Below are 23,545 nucleotides of genomic sequence, written 5' to 3' on the forward strand. Positions count from 1 at the left end.
AGAAGTTTCATCATGCCCTTTGGAGGTTAATCCCTGCTCCTGTCCCTCGCTACAGCAGCCACTGATCTGTTCTTTGTCTCTGTAGTTTTGTCTTTACTTAAAAAAATTCATATAAATAGAACATATAATCTGTAATTGTTGCCTTCTTTCACTTAACATGATATTATTTGTTTTTACAATATGTTAGGTTTAGTTTTAAATATGTTTTTGAGTTTGTGTTGTTACATGTATCAGTAGTTCGTTTCTGAGTAGTGTCCTGGTATATGAATGGACCACAGTTTGTTTGTTCACCAGATGGATATTTGGGTTTTCCTCCATTCATTTAGTTTTATTTTAGATTTTAATTTTAGAACTTCTTCAAATTTTCCTTTTCAGTTCTTCATGGTCTCTGTCTTTTCTTACAGTTCTAATTGTTCTTTTACATTTAAATTATTGTTACAGACTTACTTTATATTGTCTCTTTGATTTTTCTATTAGTCTTTATCTTGAATTCTTTTGGCTCTAATCCTTCTGTTGTGTCAGAGAACTCTCACACATGATGGATTGTTTACTCTTGTTCTGTAATTTTAAATTGGTGAGTACAGTTTTAGAGGGGCTTGCTGTTTCTATGAGAATCCCTTTGTTGCCTGAATTGTTGATAGTATCTCTCTAGAAAGGTTTTGTGTTTGCTTCTGCCAAGTGCCTAAGAGATAGTACTAGACCAGAGCAGTTTTTATATAATTTTTTTGGTGGAGTGTGATGATTTCATATCACACAGTTTGTCTAAATTTGTACTCCAAACCCATTTAAGACAAAGCTTGAAGTTTCTTATTCATAGGGGATTTTTTTTTTTTCCTACTTAGATCCCTAGAAGAGATAGAGAAGCTGGCATGTTGTGTTTTGCACAGTAAACATCAGTGTGCTTATTTGCAAAGGTTCCTCTTTTATTCAGGAGTTCACTTCTAATTTCTCCCCTCATTTGGGCCCTGGTTTGATAGTTCTCCAGTTCCCATTTGAGTGTCAAAGGCCAAGTGTCTGTTTGCTGAAAACCATCCCGTTTTTCCTCTTTACTTCTGATTTTCAGATCTGAATTCATTTCTGGCACTTGGAGATTTATTTTTCTCTTTTTTTCAAGTTCGGCCTTGCATTAAGTCTTTTTGTTGTATTTTATACAACCTTTTAAGATATTTGTATCAGGAAGGTTTTTGTTTGTTTGTTTTCATCCTACTAGAATCAGAAAAGATAAGATTATAAGTATTTTAAAATAGGATAGTACACTATAGTAATTACAGCCATAGTTACTAAATGAAAAAAATCTCTTAAAGCATAGCTTGTTACTAAATGAGTATAAGCTTTCTTAGATGATTAGTTGTTAGATTGCAATGACATTTTCCAGACATGTGACTTTATTTTTCCCTGGCTACATTAAGGCAATCATGTTAGTGTTCTTTTTATTCATGAATTATTTGGATCCCTGGTTTGAAGAAGGCTCACAAATTTGGCCATTAGATGAAGAGATGCATTTTTTTATTGTTGTTCCCAAGTTAAAAGAAGTGCTTCCAACCAAAATAGCTGGTAATCCCCTATTTTTCCATATTCACTATGATGAATGTCAGTTGTTTTAATAGCCCTTTGCTTTGGAAAATGTGTATTATCTGATTTTTTTCAGTACTTTGAGTATAATTAACATGTTAAAAATCAGTTTCTTTTATGACATAAAGTTTTGAGTATACATAACTATATAGTCTTCCTATTTCTCCTTGGTTGCTGTTCTAGAATAGTACATTAACTACATAAAATAAATGAGAGATCTATTTTGAATTTCTCGGTGAGATTTGTATCAAAGTCTGAGAACAGAAGTAAACTATCATACACATTTGGACCATCATTCCAAAAAAATTTAAGCATTTTAACCTCTTTTAAATGAAAAAGTTAAAAAGTTTTAATGGCTTTTTTCATTTCGTTTGTTGAGAAAAATCAGTTGCTTAACCTGTTTGCTTTCTCATCCATAATGTAGGAGGAGTAATAAATAGACGAGTCAAGTTCTACTGCCATGTATGTTGTTAGAGTTACTTCTAATTACGAAGCCAGCTCTTTGATGGTGGGTGCCAGATCACCTCTGTTCTGGAGCGTGTGTGTCATTTGTAGTTACATAGCTGTGCCATTCTTTTATTTCTCTTTCTTGCTGCACATCTTTGGATCATTTTGCTACTCATTTGTGATTAAGTAATAACCACAAAACAACAGGAAGTTGAATAAGGTTAGCAAATTGAAAACTCTTGATTAACTTTTAGAATTGATTTTACATATATTTACTCTTTCCCATATTGTGGTAATAAGCAAGAGTTGACTTCCATAAAGACTTTATACTTATTCTTTGAGCTTCCAGATTGCCTAGTTGTTGCTAATGCCTCAACCACGCAAAGCTCTTTGGTGTTTAGTAAGGGCCCTGGCAGTTCTTTCCTCTGCCTAGAAGACCCTTCCCCCAGAGGGCATGCTCCCTCGATACATTCAGGTCTGTTCAAATGTCACCTCATTAGAAAGGCCTTTTCCTTTCACCACATCTGAAATGGAGAGGGGTTCAGGAGATTGGTGCTAATACCTACTCTGCTTAATTTTTCTTTACGGCACTTTTCTCTCTCTGGAATTAATTATCTATTGTGTTGCCTTGGTTTTGATTGTCTCCTCCACTAACATGTAAATTCTTTGAGGGCAGGGCATTTGTTTAAACTGTTTTGTTCCTAGGAATTCAAACATCATTTGGTACATAATAGGTGTGAAATGAACATCTGTTGACTGACCAAGCACATGTATTACAAACTTACGGCCTAAGGGTAGCATCTAGCCCCTATGTTTTCGTTGTTGTTGGAGCCTCTTTGTGTTTTACTCTCATAAAAAAAGTTATGTGACATGTTTCAGAATGCCAGATTTTTCACTTTCCTTGAAAACCAAATCTGCTAGCCCCAGTTCTTTACTTTTGTGTGGGGACAATGAGCTGGACTGAGCTCTGGGAACTACATTCTCCAGTTTGTCACAGGCTTCACCTGTTTCTGTCAAGTTTTAGAAAATGAGACTTGTGCCATTTACTATTTATCATTTTGCCTGTTCTCTTATGTTTTCTTAGACTTGGCCTGTCTTATTTATGTCACCTGCCTGGTCTCTGTAAAGCACTTAAATTAACAACCTGTGTTGCAAGTCGCAGTATTTACAATTTCTGTGAAGTTATACATCCATGCAAAACTAGTATACAGATGTTTACAGGAGAATTATTCATAATAGCCAAAAAGTGGAAATAACCTGACTGTTCTTTAACTGATAGATAAAATGTGATATATCCATACAATGCAATATTATTTAAAAAAAATAAATACATTAAAAAAAATAAAAAGGAATGAAGTCTGATTTGTGCTACAACATGGATTGAACTTTGAAAACATTGTCCAAAGTGAAAGAAGTCAATCACAGAAGACAGTGCATTTGTATTCTTCAGCTTATATGAAATGCCCAGAATAGGTAAATCTATAGAGACAGAAAGTAGATTAGTAGTTGCTGTATTAGAAGTTGCTCTATGGAGATTGACTGCTAATGAGGATAAAGTTTCTTCTAAGGAGGGCCAAGAGTGTTCTAAAAATAGATTGTGGCAATGTTACAAAACCTGTGAGCTGAATAGTACACTTCAAACAAGTTAATTAAATGGTATTTGAGTTGTATCTTAATAAAATTGTTTTTTAAGAACTTCTATTAATAGTCAAGAAAAAATTATCAGAAGATTGGTGAATTTTCCTATGCCATATCTGTAATCAAGCACAATCCCATCAGTAGCCCTACAAAGAAATAATTGTTTCTTCTTTTAAATTTACACTCTATTAAAACAACTAAGCTTGCAGATTCGTGATACCCTATGCCAAAGTTAGTTTGCTGTCTCAGAAGGTCAGCTCTTTCTTTGTCATGCCTTTTCAGCATGATTCAGAGGCTTTTGACTCTAGTGACATAAATTTGTGTTGTTTGAAAAATGAGCATTTTAGAGACTCACTGGAAGGAAGTATTACGAAGAATCCCAGACTAGTTAGTTTTATACTTAGTAATAGAGCTTTAATAATGGGGGGAAAAGCCTAACCTGACATCTTGGAATTTTCTGTCTATTAGAAGACGTGGATCAGGAGAATAGTCTTTGGGGGGGATTTTTTTTTTTTTTTTTTTTAACATATCCTGAGATTAGATAGACTCCTGCGACTCACCTTTCAAACAAACCATCTCAAGTGTACCCTTTTCCATTCTGTGATTTTAAGGGATTTCCAAGTGTTGTTAATAAACAATGTCAGACCTGGAAGGGGATTTTGTAAGTTATCTAGTTTAACTCGATTTTTACAGATGTCCATTTTGCCAGTAATACTGAAATACCTTAGTTTGTCATTATTTCTGAGGTCAATGTAATGTAGTACTAAGAGTAGCACTAAAATGATAAATTGGAAGTGTAGTAGGAAATTTTGTTCATGTTAATTATTAGTGAAACCTGAATTTTAGAAATTTAATGCACTTGTTCCATTTCCCTTGAGTCAGAGTAAGACAAAAAATGGTCATATTATATGTAAACTGTTTTAATCTCTGTGATAGATTTCCATTTATAAAAAAATAGTATCTCTATTCTAACCAATATTTAGTTAGTTTTGGTATTAACTGAAACTTTCTGAACATTTGTAGGAGGTATATTTGAGTAGAGAAATTTTAAAACAAGATGCTTTGCAGAATAGAAGGGAAAGAGGTTGGTCCCACGCAACTAGAGTTGATGAAGATAGAAAAAGTCAAATGAGAAGTAAAAGCATGCATATGGATCAATGATTATGTTAAAGATGAAATATGTATAGTATTAGGATTTTCTTTTTTTGTTTGATCAGTTTTATTAAGGTATAATTTATATATACTAAATTTAGCCATTGTAAAATTCAGTGAGTTTTGAGAAATGTAGGCAATTGTATAATAAACCTCCATAATCAAGATTTGGGAAATTATCTCCAAAAGTTCCCTTGTGTTTATTGCAGTCACTTCCCTCTCCCCACTTCCTGGAACTATTAATTTGCTTTCTGTTGGTATGGTTTTTCCTATAAATTTCATGTAAATGGAAATCATGCAGTATGTAAATTGTTTCTTATATCTACCTTTTTTCACTTAGCATAATACTTTTTTAATGTATTTTATTGCTTATGTTATTACAGTTGTCCCATTTTCCCCTCTTCACTTCCCTCCACTCTGCACCCCCCTCCCACCCACATTTCCCCCCTTTAGTTCATGTCCATGTGTCATACTTATAAGTTCTTTAGCTTCTACATTTCCCATACTATTCTTACCCTCCCCCTGTCTATTTTCTACCTACCATCTATGCTACTTATTCTCTGTACCTTTCCCCCTCTCCTCCTCCCAATTCCCTGTTGTTAACCTTCCTTGTGATCTCCATTTCTGTGCTTCTGTTCCTGTTCTAGTTGTTGGCTTAGTTTGCTTTTGTTTTTGTTTTAGGTGTGATTGTTAATAATTGTGAGTTTGCTGTCATTTTATTATACATGCTTTTTATCTTTTTCTTAGATAAGTCCGTTTAACATTTCATATAATAAGGGCTTGGTGATGAACTCCTTTAACTTGACCTTATCTGGGAAGCACTTTATCTCCCCTTCCATTCTAAATGAAAGCTTTGCTGGATAGAGCAATCTTGGATGTAGGTCCTTGCCTTTCATGACTTGGAATACTTCTTTCCAGCCCCTTCTTGACTATAAGGTCTCTTTTGAGAAATCAGCTGACAGTCTGATGGGAACTCCTTTGTAGGTTACTGTCTCCTTATCTCTTGCTGCTTCTGGTATTCTCTCCTTCATTTTAATCTTGGCTAATGTAATTCTGATGTGCTTTGGTGTGTTCCTCCTTGGGTCCACCTTCTTTGGCAATCTCTGAGTTTCCTGGACTTCCTGGAAGTCTATTTCCCTTGCCAGATTGGGGAAGTTCTCCTTTATTATTTGTTCAAATAATTTTTCCACTTGTTGCTCTTCCTCTTCCACTTCTGGTATCCCTATAATTTGGGTGTTGGAACATTTAAAGATATCCTGGAGGTTCCTAAGCCTCTCATCATGTTTTTGAATTTTTGTTTCTTCATTCTTTTCTGATTGGATGTTTCTTCCTTCTGGTCCATTCCATTGATTTGAGTTCCAGTTTTCTTCCCATCACTATTGATTCCCTGTACATTTTCCTTATATCCCTTAGCATAGTTAGCATAGCCTTCATTTTTTCATCTAATTGTGACCAAATTCAACCAATTCTGTGAGAATCCTGATTACCAGTGTTTTGAACTGTGCATCTGATAGGCTGGCTATCTCTTTGTCACCTAGTTGTGTTTGTTTTGGAGCTTTGATCTGTTCTTTCATTTGGGCCACATTGTTTGTCTCAGCGTGCCTGTTACATAGTGAGGGGCAGAGCCTTAGGTGTTCATCAGGGCAGGTCAACCCAGTTGATGTGTTGTGATGCTACATGTGGGGGAGGAGTCGGAGAGGGAACATTGGCACTTGCTCCTCTCTCTGCTGGATTTCAGTCACTTCCCCTGCTTCCCCCAAGCAAACTGGGCCCTTCTGGTGCTGATTCCCATGTGGGTGGGCTTGTGTACATTCTAGGACCCTGTGGGTCTCTCCAACAAACTCTCCTGTGAGCCTGGGAGTTTCTCCCAGTACTTCAACCCCCACAGGTGTTTTCAGTCAATGTTTTGAGGCTTTATTTCCCTGCACTGGCACCCTGGGTTGTGCGACCCATCTTGCTCCCCAGTTTCACCTGGTTTATCTGCACATGGATGTGGGACTGCTTGGTCCACTAGCTGCCTTGTGAGCTGCATGTCTTCACAATCTGCTGCATCACTGGGTCCACCAGCTGCTGCCTTGCGTGCCTGGGGTCCACCCGCCACTGCTTGGCCTCGACCCCTCTCTACCACCCTGCCACCTGACTCCGCCCCTCCTACTGGTCTGAATGAATATGTCTGCTTTAACTCCTTGCTTGTCAGACTTCTGTACAGTTCGGTTTTCTGTTGGTACTGGTTGTTTTTTGTTTCTGAATTGTTGTTGTCCTTATTTTGGTTGTGCAAGGAGGCACAGTGTGTCTACCTACACCTCCATCTTGGTTGTAAGTCAGCATAATACTTTTGAGATTCATCCATGTTGTGTGTATCAATAATTTCTTTTTATTGATGAATATTCATGAATATTGATGAATACAGGGTTCTCTTGTCTGGATTTGCCACTTTTTTTTCCCATTAATTTCCAGGTAATGGACATTTGAATTGTTTACAGTTTTCAGCAATTATGAATAAAGTCATTATTAACATTTGTGTATAAGTCTTTTCATTTCTCTTCTATGAATAACCAGAGTGGGGATTGTGGAGGGTACCAGCCTGCAGTATCTATCTCGGCTGCGGATGTTCATTGAAACATGCTAAAGACATACACAGAGACAACCAGGTCCTGTGGGGGAATAGGAACAGAAGGGCCACTCCTCATGTGGGGAGCGCCTTGGCCACCCTCTCTCCTGGAGGGCGCTGCTTGGCCACTCCTTCCGTGGGGAGTGCGCCCCATTCCCCCTCCAGAGAGGCTTTTTATTGGTTTCGCTTGAATAAGAATTCAGGTAAAAGCTCGTTACTCATTGCTAGAAAGTAAGGATCAAACTATAGATAACAAGGAAGTCTGAGGGCCTATTTTGAGTCAGGGTCAAAGAGCTGTAAAACTTTAAAGAACAAACTTATTTCTTCCTTGAACCCTTATCATTCAACTGAGAGCATTCTAAACAAAGCAGGTTTCACAGGATTTTACATATTCTTTCTTAGGCCTGATCATCGGAATGCTCTTTTCAGCACAGAGCTGCACCACCCTGTCATTGGTTCAGGCTTAGGTGGAGCAAGGGAAGTAAGGCATCCAAGGGATAAGGAGATTTTCTCCCAGACTTGAGGACTCAGGCTATATCACAGCCAAGGAGAGAGGGTCCGTCACCCCCTTTTGCTATAGCTCCCAAAGTCCTTTTTTGGGAGCCTCCCACGTGATCGTGCCTGTCTTAGGTTGATCCCCCCTTGGGGAATCTTACCTATCATTGGCTAACCGACCAAGCATTGGGGTTCAGTTGTGAATGAAGCCGCAGAAGCAGCACTCTTGCAAGGGAAATAAGCTTTTGTCTCCTTGCTGGCTTACGGTCCCAGGTCACTCCCTCACCCTTAGCCTTGGTGGGGGGGTTACAGCTTCTGAAACCAGGCAGGGCAGTTCCCAACAGGGGATTGCTGAATTGTAAGATAAATATGTATGCTAAACTTTAAAAGAAGCTTGCCAAATTGTTTTCCAAAGTGTTTATACCATTTTTCCATTCCCACCAGCAATGTGTGAAAGTTGCTGTTGCTCCACTTACTTGTGATGGTCATTCTTTTTCATTTTAGCCTTTAAGTGGCTGTATAATCATATCTCGCTGTGGTTTTAAATTTGCACTACCCTAATGACTAATTATATTGAATATCTTTATCTTTGTAACAGTGATACAGTAATACTATCTAATCCATGGTTGATGCTCAGGTGTGTCCTTTGTTGCAATAATGTCCTTTATAAGGTTTTCCTTTTCCCTATCCAGTCCAGGATCGCACTTGGGGTTTAGCTATCTTGTGTCCTTGATTTCTTTTAATTCACAACAAAAAAAGTCAGTTTTTTTTGTTTTGTTTTTTGCCTTTCTCGGACCTCCATTTTAAAAAAAAATGCAAACTATAGGCTTATTATTTTGCAGAGTGTCTCTCTGTTTGAGAAATGCTTTATCTTTGTTTCCTTATGATTAGTTTCCGATTATGAATTTTTGTCAAAAACATCACAAAAATGCTGCTATGTCTTTCTCAGTGGCTTCATATCAAGAGGCATACTGTATGAATATCAGTGATGACTTTATGTGCTGCCCAAGACATTTTTTGTTGATCCTTATATGAAGAATTTGCCTGTTTTCTTCATAGTCTTGTATTTTGGGTTTAGATTTATGATCTATTTCAAAGTAATTTTTTAGTGTGATCTGAGTTAAGGATTGAGGTTCATTTTTTCCCCAACTTTTTCTCTAGTTACTTTTCTTGTTTTTCTGTTTTCTATGTCTTTGACTCTGCATTTTGTTTTTCTGCTTTCTTTGACATTTAATTCTTCTTTTTCTAGCTTAAGGTGAAAACTCAGATCAATGACTTTAGACCTTTCTTTTCATATAAGTATTTAAAGCTATACATTTTCCTCTAAGTATTGCTGTAATGCATACTATGAATTTTGATGTAAAATCTTTTATTATCACTTAGTTCAAAATATTTTCTAATATCCTGTATAATTTCTGTTTAGACATATAGATTATTTAAAAGTATGATTTAGAAAGATTTTGGACATTTATGGATATGTTTCTGCTGTTGATTTCTGATTCATGTGTGTGATTAGCAAACATACTTTTTTATATTTTACTGTTTTGAAATATTGAATATTTGAGACTTATTTTATGGCCCAGAGCTTATGGGTGTGTTTTTGTTCCATGTGTACTTGAAAAGAATGAATATTCTGCCATTGTTGGGTGTAGAATTCTTCAGATACCAATCAAGTCAAAGTAGTATAGTTTATGTCTTCTCTATCCTTACTGGTGTTTATCTCCTGGTTCTATCATTAAGGAGAGAGGAGTGTTGAAATCTCCATCTATGATTGTAGCCTTAGTTGTTCCTCCTTTTAGTTCTGTCGGGTTTTGCTTCATGTATTTCAAAGTTCTGTTCATAAATATGAGTATGACTTTCTGGTGTATTGGTCTTGTCATTATGAAGTGTCCATTTTTATTTTTTGTAATACTCCTTTTCTTGAAGCCTCTTTTGTCTAACGTTAATGTTGCCACTTTAACTTTCTTAAGCTTACTGATATATATTTTCTCCCTGCCTTTCACTATATACATAGCTTATCTATATCTTTATATCTAATAGTATCATTACTATCATTACTATCATTTGGGTCAGTTTAGCAGACTAACTAGTTGCTTACAGATCAAATGAAATAGCATGGGAAAGTACTTTGTGAAGTGTAAAGAAAGCACAATGAAATTATAAGGTGTGTCAGATACTTATATGCAGCTGCATATATTAGGCTGGCTTTTTCAGATATCATTTTGAAAGTACAATATCTTTGTGTGTGTGCATTTGTAAGAAGTGCATATTTTGAATTGCCAAAACAATCATAAAAGTCATAGCAATATGTTTATAATAAAGTCTTTCCTATGTTCTTATTAATGTTTTATCTGATTTTTCCTTTTTTAGGAACTGAAGAGATTCCAGAACTTTGTGAAATACTGTCCTCCTTTTGATATTGTCATCGATGGGCTCAATGTCGCCAAAATGTTTCCTAAAGCTCGTGAGTCTCAAGTTGTGAGTACAAGTTTTATTTTGTTATTCCAAATCTCTAGAAAATATTTATTGCACCCATTTGTGATCTTCCTTGGAACTCATAGCTCCCCGGTTTCCCTTCCTCTAAAAATAAGGTGCTATGGCATCTTTAACAGTAAGTAGCTCTTACAGGCTGGGCAAGAATGAGAGATTAAAAAGTCCATTTTTTAAGAGTAAAAGCTAAAAGTAGTGGTAGATGCCTATGATTTCCCTGGTTGATATTTTGTTCTTTGTCTCTCTGTTTGCCAAAATCTGCTAAAATCTTTCAAAATGTGCATATTTTCCTTCTATGACACCAGGGGACATGTAACCCTCAGCTAACTTTTTTTCTACGCCTCTACTCTCTCTTTGGTGTTACTCTATCATTTCCCTGTGGGTCACATTCCTCCCTCTATTTGAAAATTATCAGCATATACTATGAAGAAATACAATCATTTATTACTCACATTTGTTTTTTCAAACATAGTATGTTTGTAAATTAACCTAAGCAGGTTTTTATAAGGTAATAATTTGTTCAATTTATAAATGTTGTAGTATTTCTAAAAGGAATATCATGATTTGTTATAGCAAGAGTGAGTGGTTGTTTTAATTTTCATTTTACAGTTTAGAAAATAAGAATTTGAGACTAATTTTGTATAGTAACTCCTTAGAAAGCAGTCATGACATGAAAATTAGGTTGTAGAGAACTCCAGGGTTTCAGGCTTGTAACTGTTATCACTGGCAATCTATGGCCATTCACCTGTAGTTAAACTGTTGTTTCTTTAAAATTGGTGCCAACTTAAAAGCTTTTTCTCAGAGATTCTACTAGTCCAGTTTTATCATTGTACTCAGAAAAACTCACAAGTACTAACAAAAGACAGGGCTCATTTACAGAAATTTCTTTATACGCCTTTTCTTTATGTTTATGCATACCTTTTTATGGTTAAGTAATATGTACTTTTTAATCCTTTATTTAAAAAAAAAAGCAAGTGGAAAATGTTTTTTGTCTCTTAGGTACTTGAAAAGGGGTCTTTGAGGCAGCAATATTGACAAAGGCAAAGCCAAAAAAGGAAAAAACATGAAATTGTCACTAATGCTTGTTAGAGCTCATAATCAGTTGGGGCTCATTCTAAAAGTTCCTCATCTCATCTAGTCTGCTAAATGGACACATATCATCATGATGAAACTGAAATGCCAAAATCTCCATGTCCTAACCTGTAACCCAAGGAGAAATAGAAAGTGTCATATTTGTTTACCTTTTATTTGACTTTCAACTTCACACAAAGCACTGAAAATTGGCTTGCCAGAAAAATATAGCCTGAATTGGGGTTAACTTTTAGTGGGAAAAGTAAAATATTGAAGATGATGTAGTGGCATTATGGAAGGAAAATGTGCACAATTTTGAAAGATTCTAGCAGATTTTGGCAAATGGACAAAGAATAAAATATCAACCAGGGAAATCATAGGCATTTACTACTACTTTTAGCTTTTACAGAATTTTATGCTGGCAACAGTTCATGTGACAAAAATGTAATTATTATTACCCAACTCTTTAGAGCACTGCTATATATTTTTAAAGATTTTATTTATTTTTAGAGAGAGGGAAATAGAGGGAGAGAAACATCAGTGCGATAGAGAAACATCAAATCAGTTGCCTCTCACACACCCCCAACTGGGGACCTGGCCTGCAACCCAGGTGTGTGCCCTGACAGGGAGTAGTCCACTGAGCCACACCCACCAGGACTAGGGCACTGCTATCTCATGGCAGTGCACTGAGGTTATATTTGGGAAACCTTAATTCAGACTCAGTTTGGAGACACCACCTGAGAAAGAAAGGAGGAAATAAACTTGCTTCTAAAGTTTTTTCTCAAATCCCTATAGCTAGAGATTTGTAAAAATAATAACAAATAATAATAAAGACATACTATATTTTCCATAGGTTCCCCCTTTTTAAAATTGTTTTGGATAAATCTAAGGCCCTTTGCGTCTTAGTTTCATTTTTTAACACTTTCTAGGTTGTTAGAAGTGGCTTTCGCCCTGGCTGTTGTAGCTCAGTGGATTGAGCGCAGGCTGCAAACCAAAGGGTCGCCAGTTCGATTCCCAGTCAGGGCACATGGCTGGGTTGCGGGCCAGGTCTCCAGTGGGGGCCACGTGAAAGGCAACCACACATGGATGTTTCTCTCTCTCTTTCTCCCTCCCTTCCCCTCTCTCTAAAAATAAATAAATAAAAATCTTTAAAAAAAGAAGTGGCTTCCCACTTTTTCTGTTAGTCTTTTAAACAGCATCTTCATTTAGAAGTTAGGAATGGGGATTCTCCAGACCCTTTGAATTCCAATACTGGCCATGCCACTTGATAGGTTTCATAGTTTGAGCAAGTTACCCTCTTTGTGCCTCAGTTTCCCAGCCTGTAAGAAAGAGATAATAGTAGTACCTGTCTTATAAAGATGTTGTGAGAAATAGAGCAGATTCTGGTCCAAGCATCCACTACATCCAGGCATTCAGTGAGAGTGGGGAGATTTTGGAGGGTTTGATCAAAACCAGTGCGCTTTAAGAATAAAGGGAGATTTCTAGACAAGATGGAGGTGCAGGTAAAGACGCTTCACCTCCGTGCACAACCACAGCAAAAAATTACAGCTAAACTACAAAACAAATTTCACCCAGATTCATCACAACATTGAGCTGTATGGAAGTCCGACAACCAAGGATTTAAAGAAACCACGTTCATCCAGATGGGTAGGATGGGCAGAAGCATGGAGAGACACAGAGAAGCAGTGCAACTGGTGATCCCACATTCAGATGTGGTGGGTAAAAATCAGGAGGGGTACCTTGGAAGTGAGCGATCCCAGCCCAGGGTACCAGCACCAGGAAGATAAGTCCCCATAATTTCTGGCTGGGGGATTGGGGCAGCAGAAGAAACTGTGCAGTTCTCAAGAAATTTCTCTTAAAGGGCTTGCAGTGGACTTAGGACTCACACAGACCCACCCCCTCTGGGATTTAGCACCAGGGTAACAAATGGAAGGGCACAAGTGGCATATAGGGAAAAGGGGAGAAAGTGAAGTGACTGGCAAGGGGGTGACTGCCAGGGAGACAGCTTCCTCTTGGGCAAACTCCAGGGTCTAAGGATGGCATTGTCCCCTCTCTGAACCCTCCCCCACATGGAGCCACAAAGTGGTGAAATGGGTTGGCCCACCCTGGAGACTTCCTAAGGCTCTGCCCCACACAATTTATGGGTGTCTTTTCTATAATAGGCCTTGCTACTAAGACAGGGAGTCAAAGCAGCTCTACCCACTACACAGAAACAAACACAGGGAGGCTGCCAAATTGTGGAGACAAAGAAACATGGCCCAAATGAAAGAACAGAACAAAACTCCAGGAATAGAACTAAATGAAATGGAGATAAGTAACCTATCAGTTGTAGAGTTCAAAATACTGGTTATCATGATACTCAAAGAAATCATTGGGTACTGAACAGCATAAAAAAGACCCAGGCAGAAATGAAGGTTGCATTAAGTGAAATAAAGAAAAATCCATAGGGAACCAACAATGGAAGGGATGAAGCCAAGCTTCAAATCAAAGATTTGGAACATAAGGAAGAAAAAAGCATTTAATCAGAACAGCGAGAAGGAAAAAGAATTCAAAAAATGAAAATAGAATAAGGATCCTCTGGAACATCTCCAAATGTACCAACATCCAAATCTTAGGGGTACCAGAAGAAGAAAAGAGCAAGAAATTGAAAACCTATTTGAACAAATAAGGAAAGAAAACTTCCCTAATTTGGTGAAGGAAATAGATATACAAGTCCAGGAAGCACAGAATGTCCCAAACAAGTTGGACCCAAGGGGGACCACACTAAGGCACATCATAATTAACATGCCAACATTTAAAGATAAAGAGAGAATCTTAAAAGCAACAAGTTAACTTCAAAGGAGTTCCCATAAGACTGTCAGCAGATTTCTCAAAAGAAACTTTGCAGCCTCGAAGAAACTGGCAAGAAGTAATTCAAAATGATGAAATGCAAGGACCTCCAACTTAGATTACTCTATCCAGTAAAGCTATCATTTAGAATTGAAGGGCCAATAAAATGCTTCCTGGACAAGGTAAAGTTAAAGGAGTTCATCATCACCAAGCCCTTATTACATGAAATATTAAAAGGAACTATATAAGAAAAAGAAGATCAAAATTATAACCAATAAATGGCAACAAATGCACAACTATCAACAATTGAATCTAAAAAACAATTGAGGCACATAAGCAGAACAGGAACAGAATCACAGATATGGAGATTATTTGGAGGGTTATCAGCTGGGAGGGGCAAGGGGAGATATGGGGGGAAGGTGCAGGGCTAAGAAGTACATATTGGTAGGGATGAAATGGGAGAATGAATATTAAGAACAGTATAAGAATTGGAATAGGCAACAAACTTATACACATGACCCATGGACATGAAGTATGGGGGAACTTGATGGAGGTAATGAGGGTACTGGGCAGAGGAGGGCAAGGAGGAAAAAATTGGGACAACTGTAATAGCATAATCAATAAAACACATTTTAAGAAAAGATGTGAAAAGTAAATGAGCTAATCATGCGTGTAAGCTTGACACATAGTAAGTACTTAATAAGCGTAACTGTTAATTGTGATTATTATTGAAATGAACTTCTCAAATGGAACCATAATTCCTGCTTTCAACAGACATTTATTTGGCAATTTAAGATTTTTTCCCTGCCCTGACTGGTGTGGGTCAGTGAGTTGGGCGTCATCCACGAAGTAAAAAGTTGCCGGTGTGATTCCTGGCCAGGGCTCATGCCTGGGTTGCAAGCCAGGCCCCTGGTTGGGGGTATGCCAGAGGCAACTGATTGATGTTTCTCTCTCTCCCTTTCTCCCTCCCTTACCCCCGCTCTAAAAATAAATAAATAATATATTTTTTTTAAAAAAAGACTTTTTTTTCCTGTCATGTCAATCATGTCAATGTAGCGAAAAGAAAATGCAAAGCTTCGCCTTAGTATTAATCTCAAAATATGTCAGGCACTCAATACTTGATTGAGAATTAAAGCCAGTACCATCAAAAACTTAAGAAAATGTTTAAATATGATAATTTAAGAAATTTTATTTTCTTCTGATATTAAAAGTGATGCATGATTGCTGATTATAAAGTTATTGATTATAAAAGTTATACAGGTAATGTTATAAAATTTGGGAATTACAGAAGAGAAGATCATACATAATTCTACCATTTAGCAATAATCGCTGTCAATGTTTTATTTATTTCCTTGATATATTTTTCTATTTTTATTACATAATTTGAGCTCCAAATGTAGAAATAGTTATATATCCACATTTTAACTTATACCTGTTGAAAATTACAGAAATGAAATTATAAAAGGAATAGAAGAGAATATGTGCTTCTTTTATATTTGAGATGGGAAGGGCCTTTGAAACACACATAAGATTCAAGATCCCTAATTGGAAGAAATTTCCTAGATGGTAAAAATACTATAAGCACTGTTAAAAGATAACAACAAACTGAAAACATTTTTTACAAGGCATAGAACAAAGGGCTAATTTCTTAACTGTTCCAAAGACTCTTAGAAACCTATGAGAAAAAGATGAACCATGCAAAGATAAGTGGTTTAACCTTATTTTCATATTTATAGGTATGCAAATTAAAATATTTATATTTTAGGTTGGCAGAGATTTAAAAGTTACTAGTATCCAGTATTTCAAATGTTTTGGAGAGGTAGGGAGGAGGGCATTAGTACAATATTTTTGGAGGGTGATTTGGCATTAACTTTGAATGCCTAAAATGTTGAAATTCTACTTGTAGGAACACTAGTACATTAAGTTAAATATCCAAGTATGTTAGTTATAGTATTGTTTGTAAGCAGAAACGGCTAATCAACTTAAATATCTATCAAGCCAGGACCCAATATATATTAAGACATTCATTTATTTTTTTTATTTTTTAAAATATACTTTATTGATTATTCTATTACAGTTGTCCCATTTTCTCCCTTCACTCCCCTCCACCCTGCCCACCCACTCCCACCCACATTCCCCCCCTTTAGTTCATGTCCATGTGTCATAAGTTCTTTAGCTTCTACATTTCCCACACTATTCTTGCCCTCCCCCTGTCTATTTTCTACCTATTGTCTATGCTACTTATTCTCTATACCTTTTCCCACTCTCTCCTCCTTCCACTTCACTGTTGCTAACCTTCCATGTGATCTCCATTTCTGTGCTTCTGTTCCTGTTCTAGTTGTTGGCTTAGTTTGCTTTTGTTTTAGGTATGGTTGTTACTAACTGTGAGGTTGATGTCTTTTTTTAATGTTCATGTTTTTTATCTTCTTTTTCTTAGATACGTCCCTTTAACATTTCATATAATAAGGGCTTGGTGATGCTGAACTCCTTTAACTTGACCTTATCTGAGGAGCACTTTATTTGCCCTTCCATTCTAAATGAAAGCTTTGCTGGATAGAGCAATCTTGGATGTAGGTCCTTGCCTTTCATGACTTGGAATACTTCTTTCTAGCCCATTGTTGCCTGTAAGGTCTCTTTTGAGAAATCAGCTGACAGTCTGATGGCAACTCCTTTGTACTTAACTGTCTCCTTATCTCTTGCTGCTTCTAGGGTTCTCTCCTTCATTTTTACCTTGGCTAATGTAATTCTGATGTGCCTTGGTGTGTTCCTCCTTAGGTCCAATCTCTTTGGGACTCTCTGAGCTTCCTGGACTTCGTGGAAGTCTATTTCCCTTACCAGATTGGGGAAGTTCTTCTTTATTATTTGTTCAAATAACTTTTCCACTTGTTGTTTTTCCTCTTCCCCTTCTGGTACCCCTATAATTCGGATGTTGGAACGTTTCAAGATGTCCTAGAGGTCCCTAAGCCTCTCCTCATTTTTTTGAATTCTTGTTTCTTCGTTCTTTTCTGTTTGGTTGTTCCTTTCTTCCTTCAGTTCCCTTCCATTGATTTGAGTTCCAGTGTTCTTTACATCACTATTGGTTCCCTGTGCATTTTCCTTCATTTCTCTTATTGTAGCCTGCATTTGTTCATCTAATTTATGACCAAAGTCAACCAATTCTGTGAGCGTCCTGATCACCAGTGCTTTGAACTGTGCATCTGATAGGTTGGCTATCTCTTGGTTGCTTAAAAAAACTGGCTCTGGGGCTTTTAACTCTGTTTGAGCCATCTTTTTTATTTTATTTTATTTTTTCCCTTTGGTCTGGTCGCGCCTGTTACATATGAGGGGCAGAACCTTAGATGTTCACCAGGGCGGGGCACCTCAGTTGCTGGGTTGTATGTGGGGGCAGGGTCCAAGAGGGAACAATGGTGCCTGCTCCGCTCTCTCTAGGATTTCAGTCCCCTTTGCTGCTTCTCACAAGCAAATTGGGCCCTTCTGGTGCTGGCTCCTGGGCGGGTGGGGTTGTGTACTTTCTCAGACTGTGACAGGACATAGCTGAACAGTAGCCATTGTTAGGTAGGAGCTGACCAGCAGCCGTTCCCAGACAGCAGCCTTTCCCGATAAGCAGTTATCTCAAGGCCAAAACACTAACCTTCGCTTCTGCTTCTGTATGCTTGCTTTTAGCAGTTGTTCCCCCGTCCCTTTTTGCCTTGTAACAAGAATATAAGCAAACTCCAGTTTAAGCTCTTTACCCAGAATTTGGATTTATCTCCTCTGGGTCCGCATGCGTGAATAAACCCCACTTCGTAAACTCCCAGGCCATCTGAGTCATCTTTTCCATAACAAGACTCTTTGGGTCTCCCCAGGGAGCCTCCTGTGAGGCTGAGAGAATCTCCCAGCCTCAACTCCCACAGGTGTTTTCAGTCAGTGCCTTTAGGCTTTGTTTCCTGGCGCTGGGTCCCTGGATTGCTCTGTGTCCCTGCCCATTTTTGCTTAGTTTGTCCGCATGCGAATGTGTGGCTGCTGATAGCCAGCAGCCTTGCACACCTCCCTGGGTCTGCTCGTTTCCTCCCGTGCCCAGGGTCTGCCACCGGTTGGTCAGCTGCCCCTGCGCTTCTGAGGTCTGCCAACTGCTGTCTGTGCCCTGTGTGCCCACATCTGCCAGCTGCTGCTTTTTCCTGCTGGTACCCCTCAACCCCTCTCTGTAGGCCTCCGACTCTGCCCCTTCTTACCAGTCTGGATGTATGGTAGTCAGACTTCCATTCGGTTCATTTCTCTCTGTTCTGGTTGTTTTTTGTTTGTAAATTGTTGTCCTTAGTTTTGGTTGCACGACGAGGCACAGTGCGACTACCTATGCCCCCATCTTGGCCAGAAGTCCAAGACATTCATGTCAATTAATGAAGTGGATCTGTATGTGCCGAGATAGAACAAAAGCCAAAATAAATGTAAGAAACAGATTGAAGAACAGCAAGCTTAGTATGGCTCCACTTATGTTAATAACTAAACAAAGGATTACCAATATAGAAATGTTTGTTAGATAAGTTTGTATATGTCTAGAAAATCTCTCAAAGTTATATACATGTGAAAACTGAACAATAGTTAACTTTGGGGATAGAATACAGGGTGGGGCAAAAAGTAGGTTTACAGTAGTGAGTATGAGAAACACACTTTATCTTTGTATTATTATTTATGATTACTGTATTAGTGTCCATACAAACAACTGTAGACCTACTTTTGTCCCCAACCCACCTTGTATAAGAGAATGAGAGGATTTCAGTTTTGTTTTGTTTTGTTTTAACAATGAGTATATATTACTTTAAAATAAGAAAAAAATCCACATCAGGAAAAGGAGAAAGTAAAGAAGTATTCTTGGTAAATATTCTGAAATAAGTATAATACTCTGTATCTTAAGGATGTACCACAATTTTTAAATCATTTCCCTGTTCATGAACATATTCACTTGTTTACCGTTCTTCACTGTGGTGAATAATGCTTGGAAGAAGATATCTGTGAACATTTAGATTTCTTTAGAATAGATTCCCAGAAATAAAACTCTTGAGTCAAAGGGCATGGATATTTGTAAAGGTTTCACTACATGTTGCCAAATTGCTTACCCACATTATTATAGCCATTTATACTCCTACCAACAGTGTATAAAAGTGCCCAAATAGAACACATTTCTTCAAGGTCTCTTCTTACATGATTGCTTAAACTATTTAGTTACATTTGTGCCATGAACCTGCTAAGTGAAAAGAGCTGGACAGCTTTGCCCCCCATTTTTCAGGTCAAACATTTTTAATAAATTGTAAGCCACGTTAAAACAGTTCAGGAAGGAAATAATCTTGACTGTCTTATTTGTCTTCTTTATCTCTCTCAATACAGTTGCCTATAAGCATAGATAAGGGAATTAGAAATCCTAATTCTGAGTCTTGAGTTTTTTTCATGTTTGTGTGGAGAAGTTTCCAAATTGCCAGATACACAGATGAGTTTTGTTCTTCCCATGAACTCTGCATAATATATTACAAATTGTTTTTTGTCCTTTTCCATAAATGGTTAATTGTATAAACAGCGTTGTTCTCTGTAAGCTCATAAGTGAGACAAGACCATTTTTACATTCGTTAGAGAGTAGACAATGACCACATGGCTTGATCTCAGAGCCTACTTCCCAGGGGTGACAGATTAAGGAGCTAAAAGTAAGTTCTGGGTGTGAGTTTATTTTACTTTCTCAACTTTCATATGCATCTTATATTTATTTATAGATAGATATAGATAACTATTTAAATCTGCCAGCTCCCATGTAGAGTTGAGACTTACAGGTGGCTGTCAGTGCATGGGTATGGGCAACTTTAGCTGCACACAGCACATAGTCTGTTCATCCGCGTGTCACCTCATTTGAGTTAGTTGTACTGGCAGGTCCATACACTGTTTAATTTTAACCTTAATCTTAACTTTAAAATTTTGCTGAAGATTTTCTAACAATGCAGTAACAGGGAGTGATAATCGACACATTTCTCTAGACTAAGGAACAGAATTTTAAAGCAAGAAGTTGTTACAACTTTTATTTTTTATTTTTTGCATTTTGAAAAGCTGTCAGACCGCAAACTTCTGTCTGCCAAAAGCTTCCCATAGATATTCAAGCTGATTAATTTATAGAATGGTTTAATTCATTGAAAGAAAAAGCAATAATCAAATGTGAAATACAGGTAGAGCCTGAGTATTCTTCAGTCTGCCTTTGGTGTTGGTCCTAAAAGTGATAAAAAACTCAAGATGAAGAACAGTTTCTAAGAAGAGAAGCTATATAACACGTCCCCATGAGGCTGTAGAGAGCTGCGGCGGCTAAAAGTGAGTCGGAAGAGCCTCTAACTCAGATATGAAGGTTTATATTTAAATGTTACTTGTGGTTCTGAAAAAAGAATAGGGTATGGACTATATGGATTAATATATGATTTTGTTGGTTACTGAAAAAGAGATTTTTTTTTGCTTAAAAATGATTACTAAACCAGTGGTTAATTTTCTAATTTCTGATATTCATACAAGCACAGATATACTAAATGGAATTGGAGATAGTAAAGTCCCTGACTAGATTTCATTTTTGACATAATTTAGTGTCTTGACCAAGTCATATATCTCAATTCTTTAGTGTCTACATTAGTTTTATTTTTCTTTTATTGAGATCTAATATATAAACCATATATTCCATTAAATGTACAGTTCATTGGATTTTAGTATACTCACAAAGTTTTTCAGCTGGAATTTATCTAATTCCAGAACATTTTCATTCCCCGCAAAGTGTCCCCCAACTCATTAGCAGTTATTCCCAACTCCTTCCCTTTAGTCCTTGGCAACCACGGATCCCCTTTCTGTCTTTATGGATTTGCCTGTTCTAGACATTTCATATTTTCACTTAGCATAAAGCATGAATTAGTACTTCATTTCTTTTTATTGCTGAATAATATTATGTGGATATATCACATTTTATTCATTCATTAGTTTATGGACATTTGGATTATTTTTACTTTTGGTTATTAAGAATACTGCTACATTGAACACCTCATATACAAGTTTTTGTATGGACATGTTTTTAATTCTCTTGGATATACATAAATTATCTAGGTGTGGAATTACTAGGTCATATGGTTACTCTCTGTTTAACCTTTAGAGGATCTGGCAAACTTCCAAAGCACCTGCACCATTTAATTTTTTTCCTTTTCATTGAATTTATTGGGGTGATACCACACCAATCTGCATTCCCCCTAACAGAGCATGAGGGTTCCCTTTTCTCCACATCTTCACCAATACTTGCTGTTTGTTGATTTATTGATGATGGCCATTCTCACAAGTGGGAGGTAATACTTTGTTGTGGTTTTAACTTGCATTTTTCTGGTAATTACTGACATTGAGCATCTTTTCATATGTCTGTTGATCATCTGTATATCCTCTTTTTTAATTGAATTTATTAAGGTGACATTGGTTTGTAAAACCATATAGGTTTCAAGTGTACAACTCAAAACATCATACACACATTGAATCATGTGCCTGTTGCCCCAAGCAGTCTCTTTTCTTCCCTTTTCTTCCCATTTTCTTCCCTTTCCTGTATTTGCCTACACCCACCTTTCCCTCTGGCTGTTACCACTCTGTTGTCTATGCCGTTGTGTCATATATATGCTTTTTTTTTGTTTAATCCCTTCTCCTTCTTTCATCCAGTCCCCCAACACCTCCCCTCTGACATCTCCCAGTCTGTTCCCTGTGTCCATGCCTCTGTTTCTATTTTGTTTGTCAGTTTATTTTGTTCATTAGATTCTGTAGATGAGTGAGACCATATGGTATTTGTCTTTCTCTAACTGGCTTATTTCAATTAGCATCATAGTCTCCAGGTCCATCCATGCTGTTACAAAAGGTAAAATGTTCCTTCTTTATTTTTTATGACCGAGGAGTGTCCCATCGTGTAAATGTACCACAGCTTTTTTATCCACTCATCTGTTGCTGGGCATTTGGGCTGTTTACAGAGCTTGACTATTGTAAATAGTGCTACAGTGAATATAGTGGTACATATATTTTTTGAATTAGTGTTTCAGGTTTGTTAGAATCTATTCCCAGAAGTGGGATCACTGAGTCAAAAGGCAGATCCATTTTTAATTTTTTGAGGAAACTCCATTCTGTTTCCCACTGTGGCTACACTAGTCTCTATTGCCACCAACAGTGTATGAAGGCTCCCTGCTTTCTGCATCCTCGCCAGCGCTTGTTTGTTGACTTACTGATGATAGCCATAGTGACAGATATGAGATGATATCTCATTGTGGTTCTTATTTGCATCTCTTTGATGATTAGTGGTGTTGAGCATTTTTTCATATATCTGTTAGCCATTGGTATGTCCTTTTTGGAGGAGAAGTGTCTTTTCAGGTCCTTTGTCCATTCTTTAACTGGGTTTTTTGTCTCCCTGGTGTTGAGTTGTATAAGTTCTTTACATATTTTGGAAATAAGGTCAGATGTATCATTGGTGAACACGTTCTCCTATACAGTGGATTGCCTTTTCATTTTTTATGTTTTTTTTTTCTTTTTTCTTTTTTGTTGTGCAAAAGCTCCATACTTTATGTAGTCCCATTTGTTTATTTTTTCCTTTATTTCCCTTTCCCAAGAAGACATGTTGGCAAAAAAATTGCCGCAAAAGATGTCTGAGGATTTACAGCCTGTGTTTTCTTCTATGATTTTTATTGTTTCATGACTTACATTTAAGTCTCTTATCCATTTTGAGTTTATTCTTGTGTGTGTTGTAAGTGGGTGGTCTGTCCAATTTTCCCAACAGCATTTATTGAAGAGACTATCTTTACTTCACTCTATGCTCTTGCCTCCTTTGTCAAATATTAATTGCACGTAAAAGCATAGGTTTATTTTTGTGCTCCCTGTTCTGTTCCATTGGTCTATATGTCTGTATTTATGCCAGTACCAGGCTGTTTTGATAACAGTAGCCTAGTAGCCTTATAATATAATTTGATATAACATATCATGATGCCTCCAGCTTTGTTCTTCTTTCTCAAGATTGCCAAGACTCTATGGGGTCTTTTTTGGCTCCATATAAATATTTGGAGTATTTGTTCTAGAGTTGTAAGATATGTCATTGAACCTTGATAGGAATTGTGTTGAATCTAAAGATTGCTTTTAGTGGTGTGGACATTTTAATGATGCTAATTCTTCTAATCCATGAGCACAGTGTATGCTTCCACTTATTTGTATCTTCCTCAATTTCTTTCTTCAGTATCCTAT

At 37.1% G+C, this 23,545-nt stretch overlaps 1 protein-coding gene across 2 annotated transcripts in view; it reads left to right on the plus strand.

Annotated features, from left to right (window-relative positions):
- LOC123825182 (protein only RNase P catalytic subunit) overlaps positions 1-23,545 on the plus strand; it is a 160,553-nt gene that overhangs the window by 53,737 nt on the left and 83,271 nt on the right. For both annotated transcript variants that reach the window (XM_045848519.1, XM_045848520.1), the window contains exon 5: positions 10,286-10,393. In XM_045848519.1, the coding sequence (XP_045704475.1) occupies positions 10,286-10,393 (108 nt within the window). The remainder of the gene's footprint in view (positions 1-10,285; positions 10,394-23,545) is intronic.

The sequence above is a fragment of the Phyllostomus hastatus genome, unplaced genomic scaffold, assembly GCF_019186645.2.
Source record: "Phyllostomus hastatus isolate PE091 unplaced genomic scaffold, TTU_PhHast_1.1 phas_contig_62, whole genome shotgun sequence".
In the NCBI taxonomy this organism is placed as follows: domain Eukaryota; kingdom Metazoa; phylum Chordata; class Mammalia; order Chiroptera; family Phyllostomidae; genus Phyllostomus; species Phyllostomus hastatus.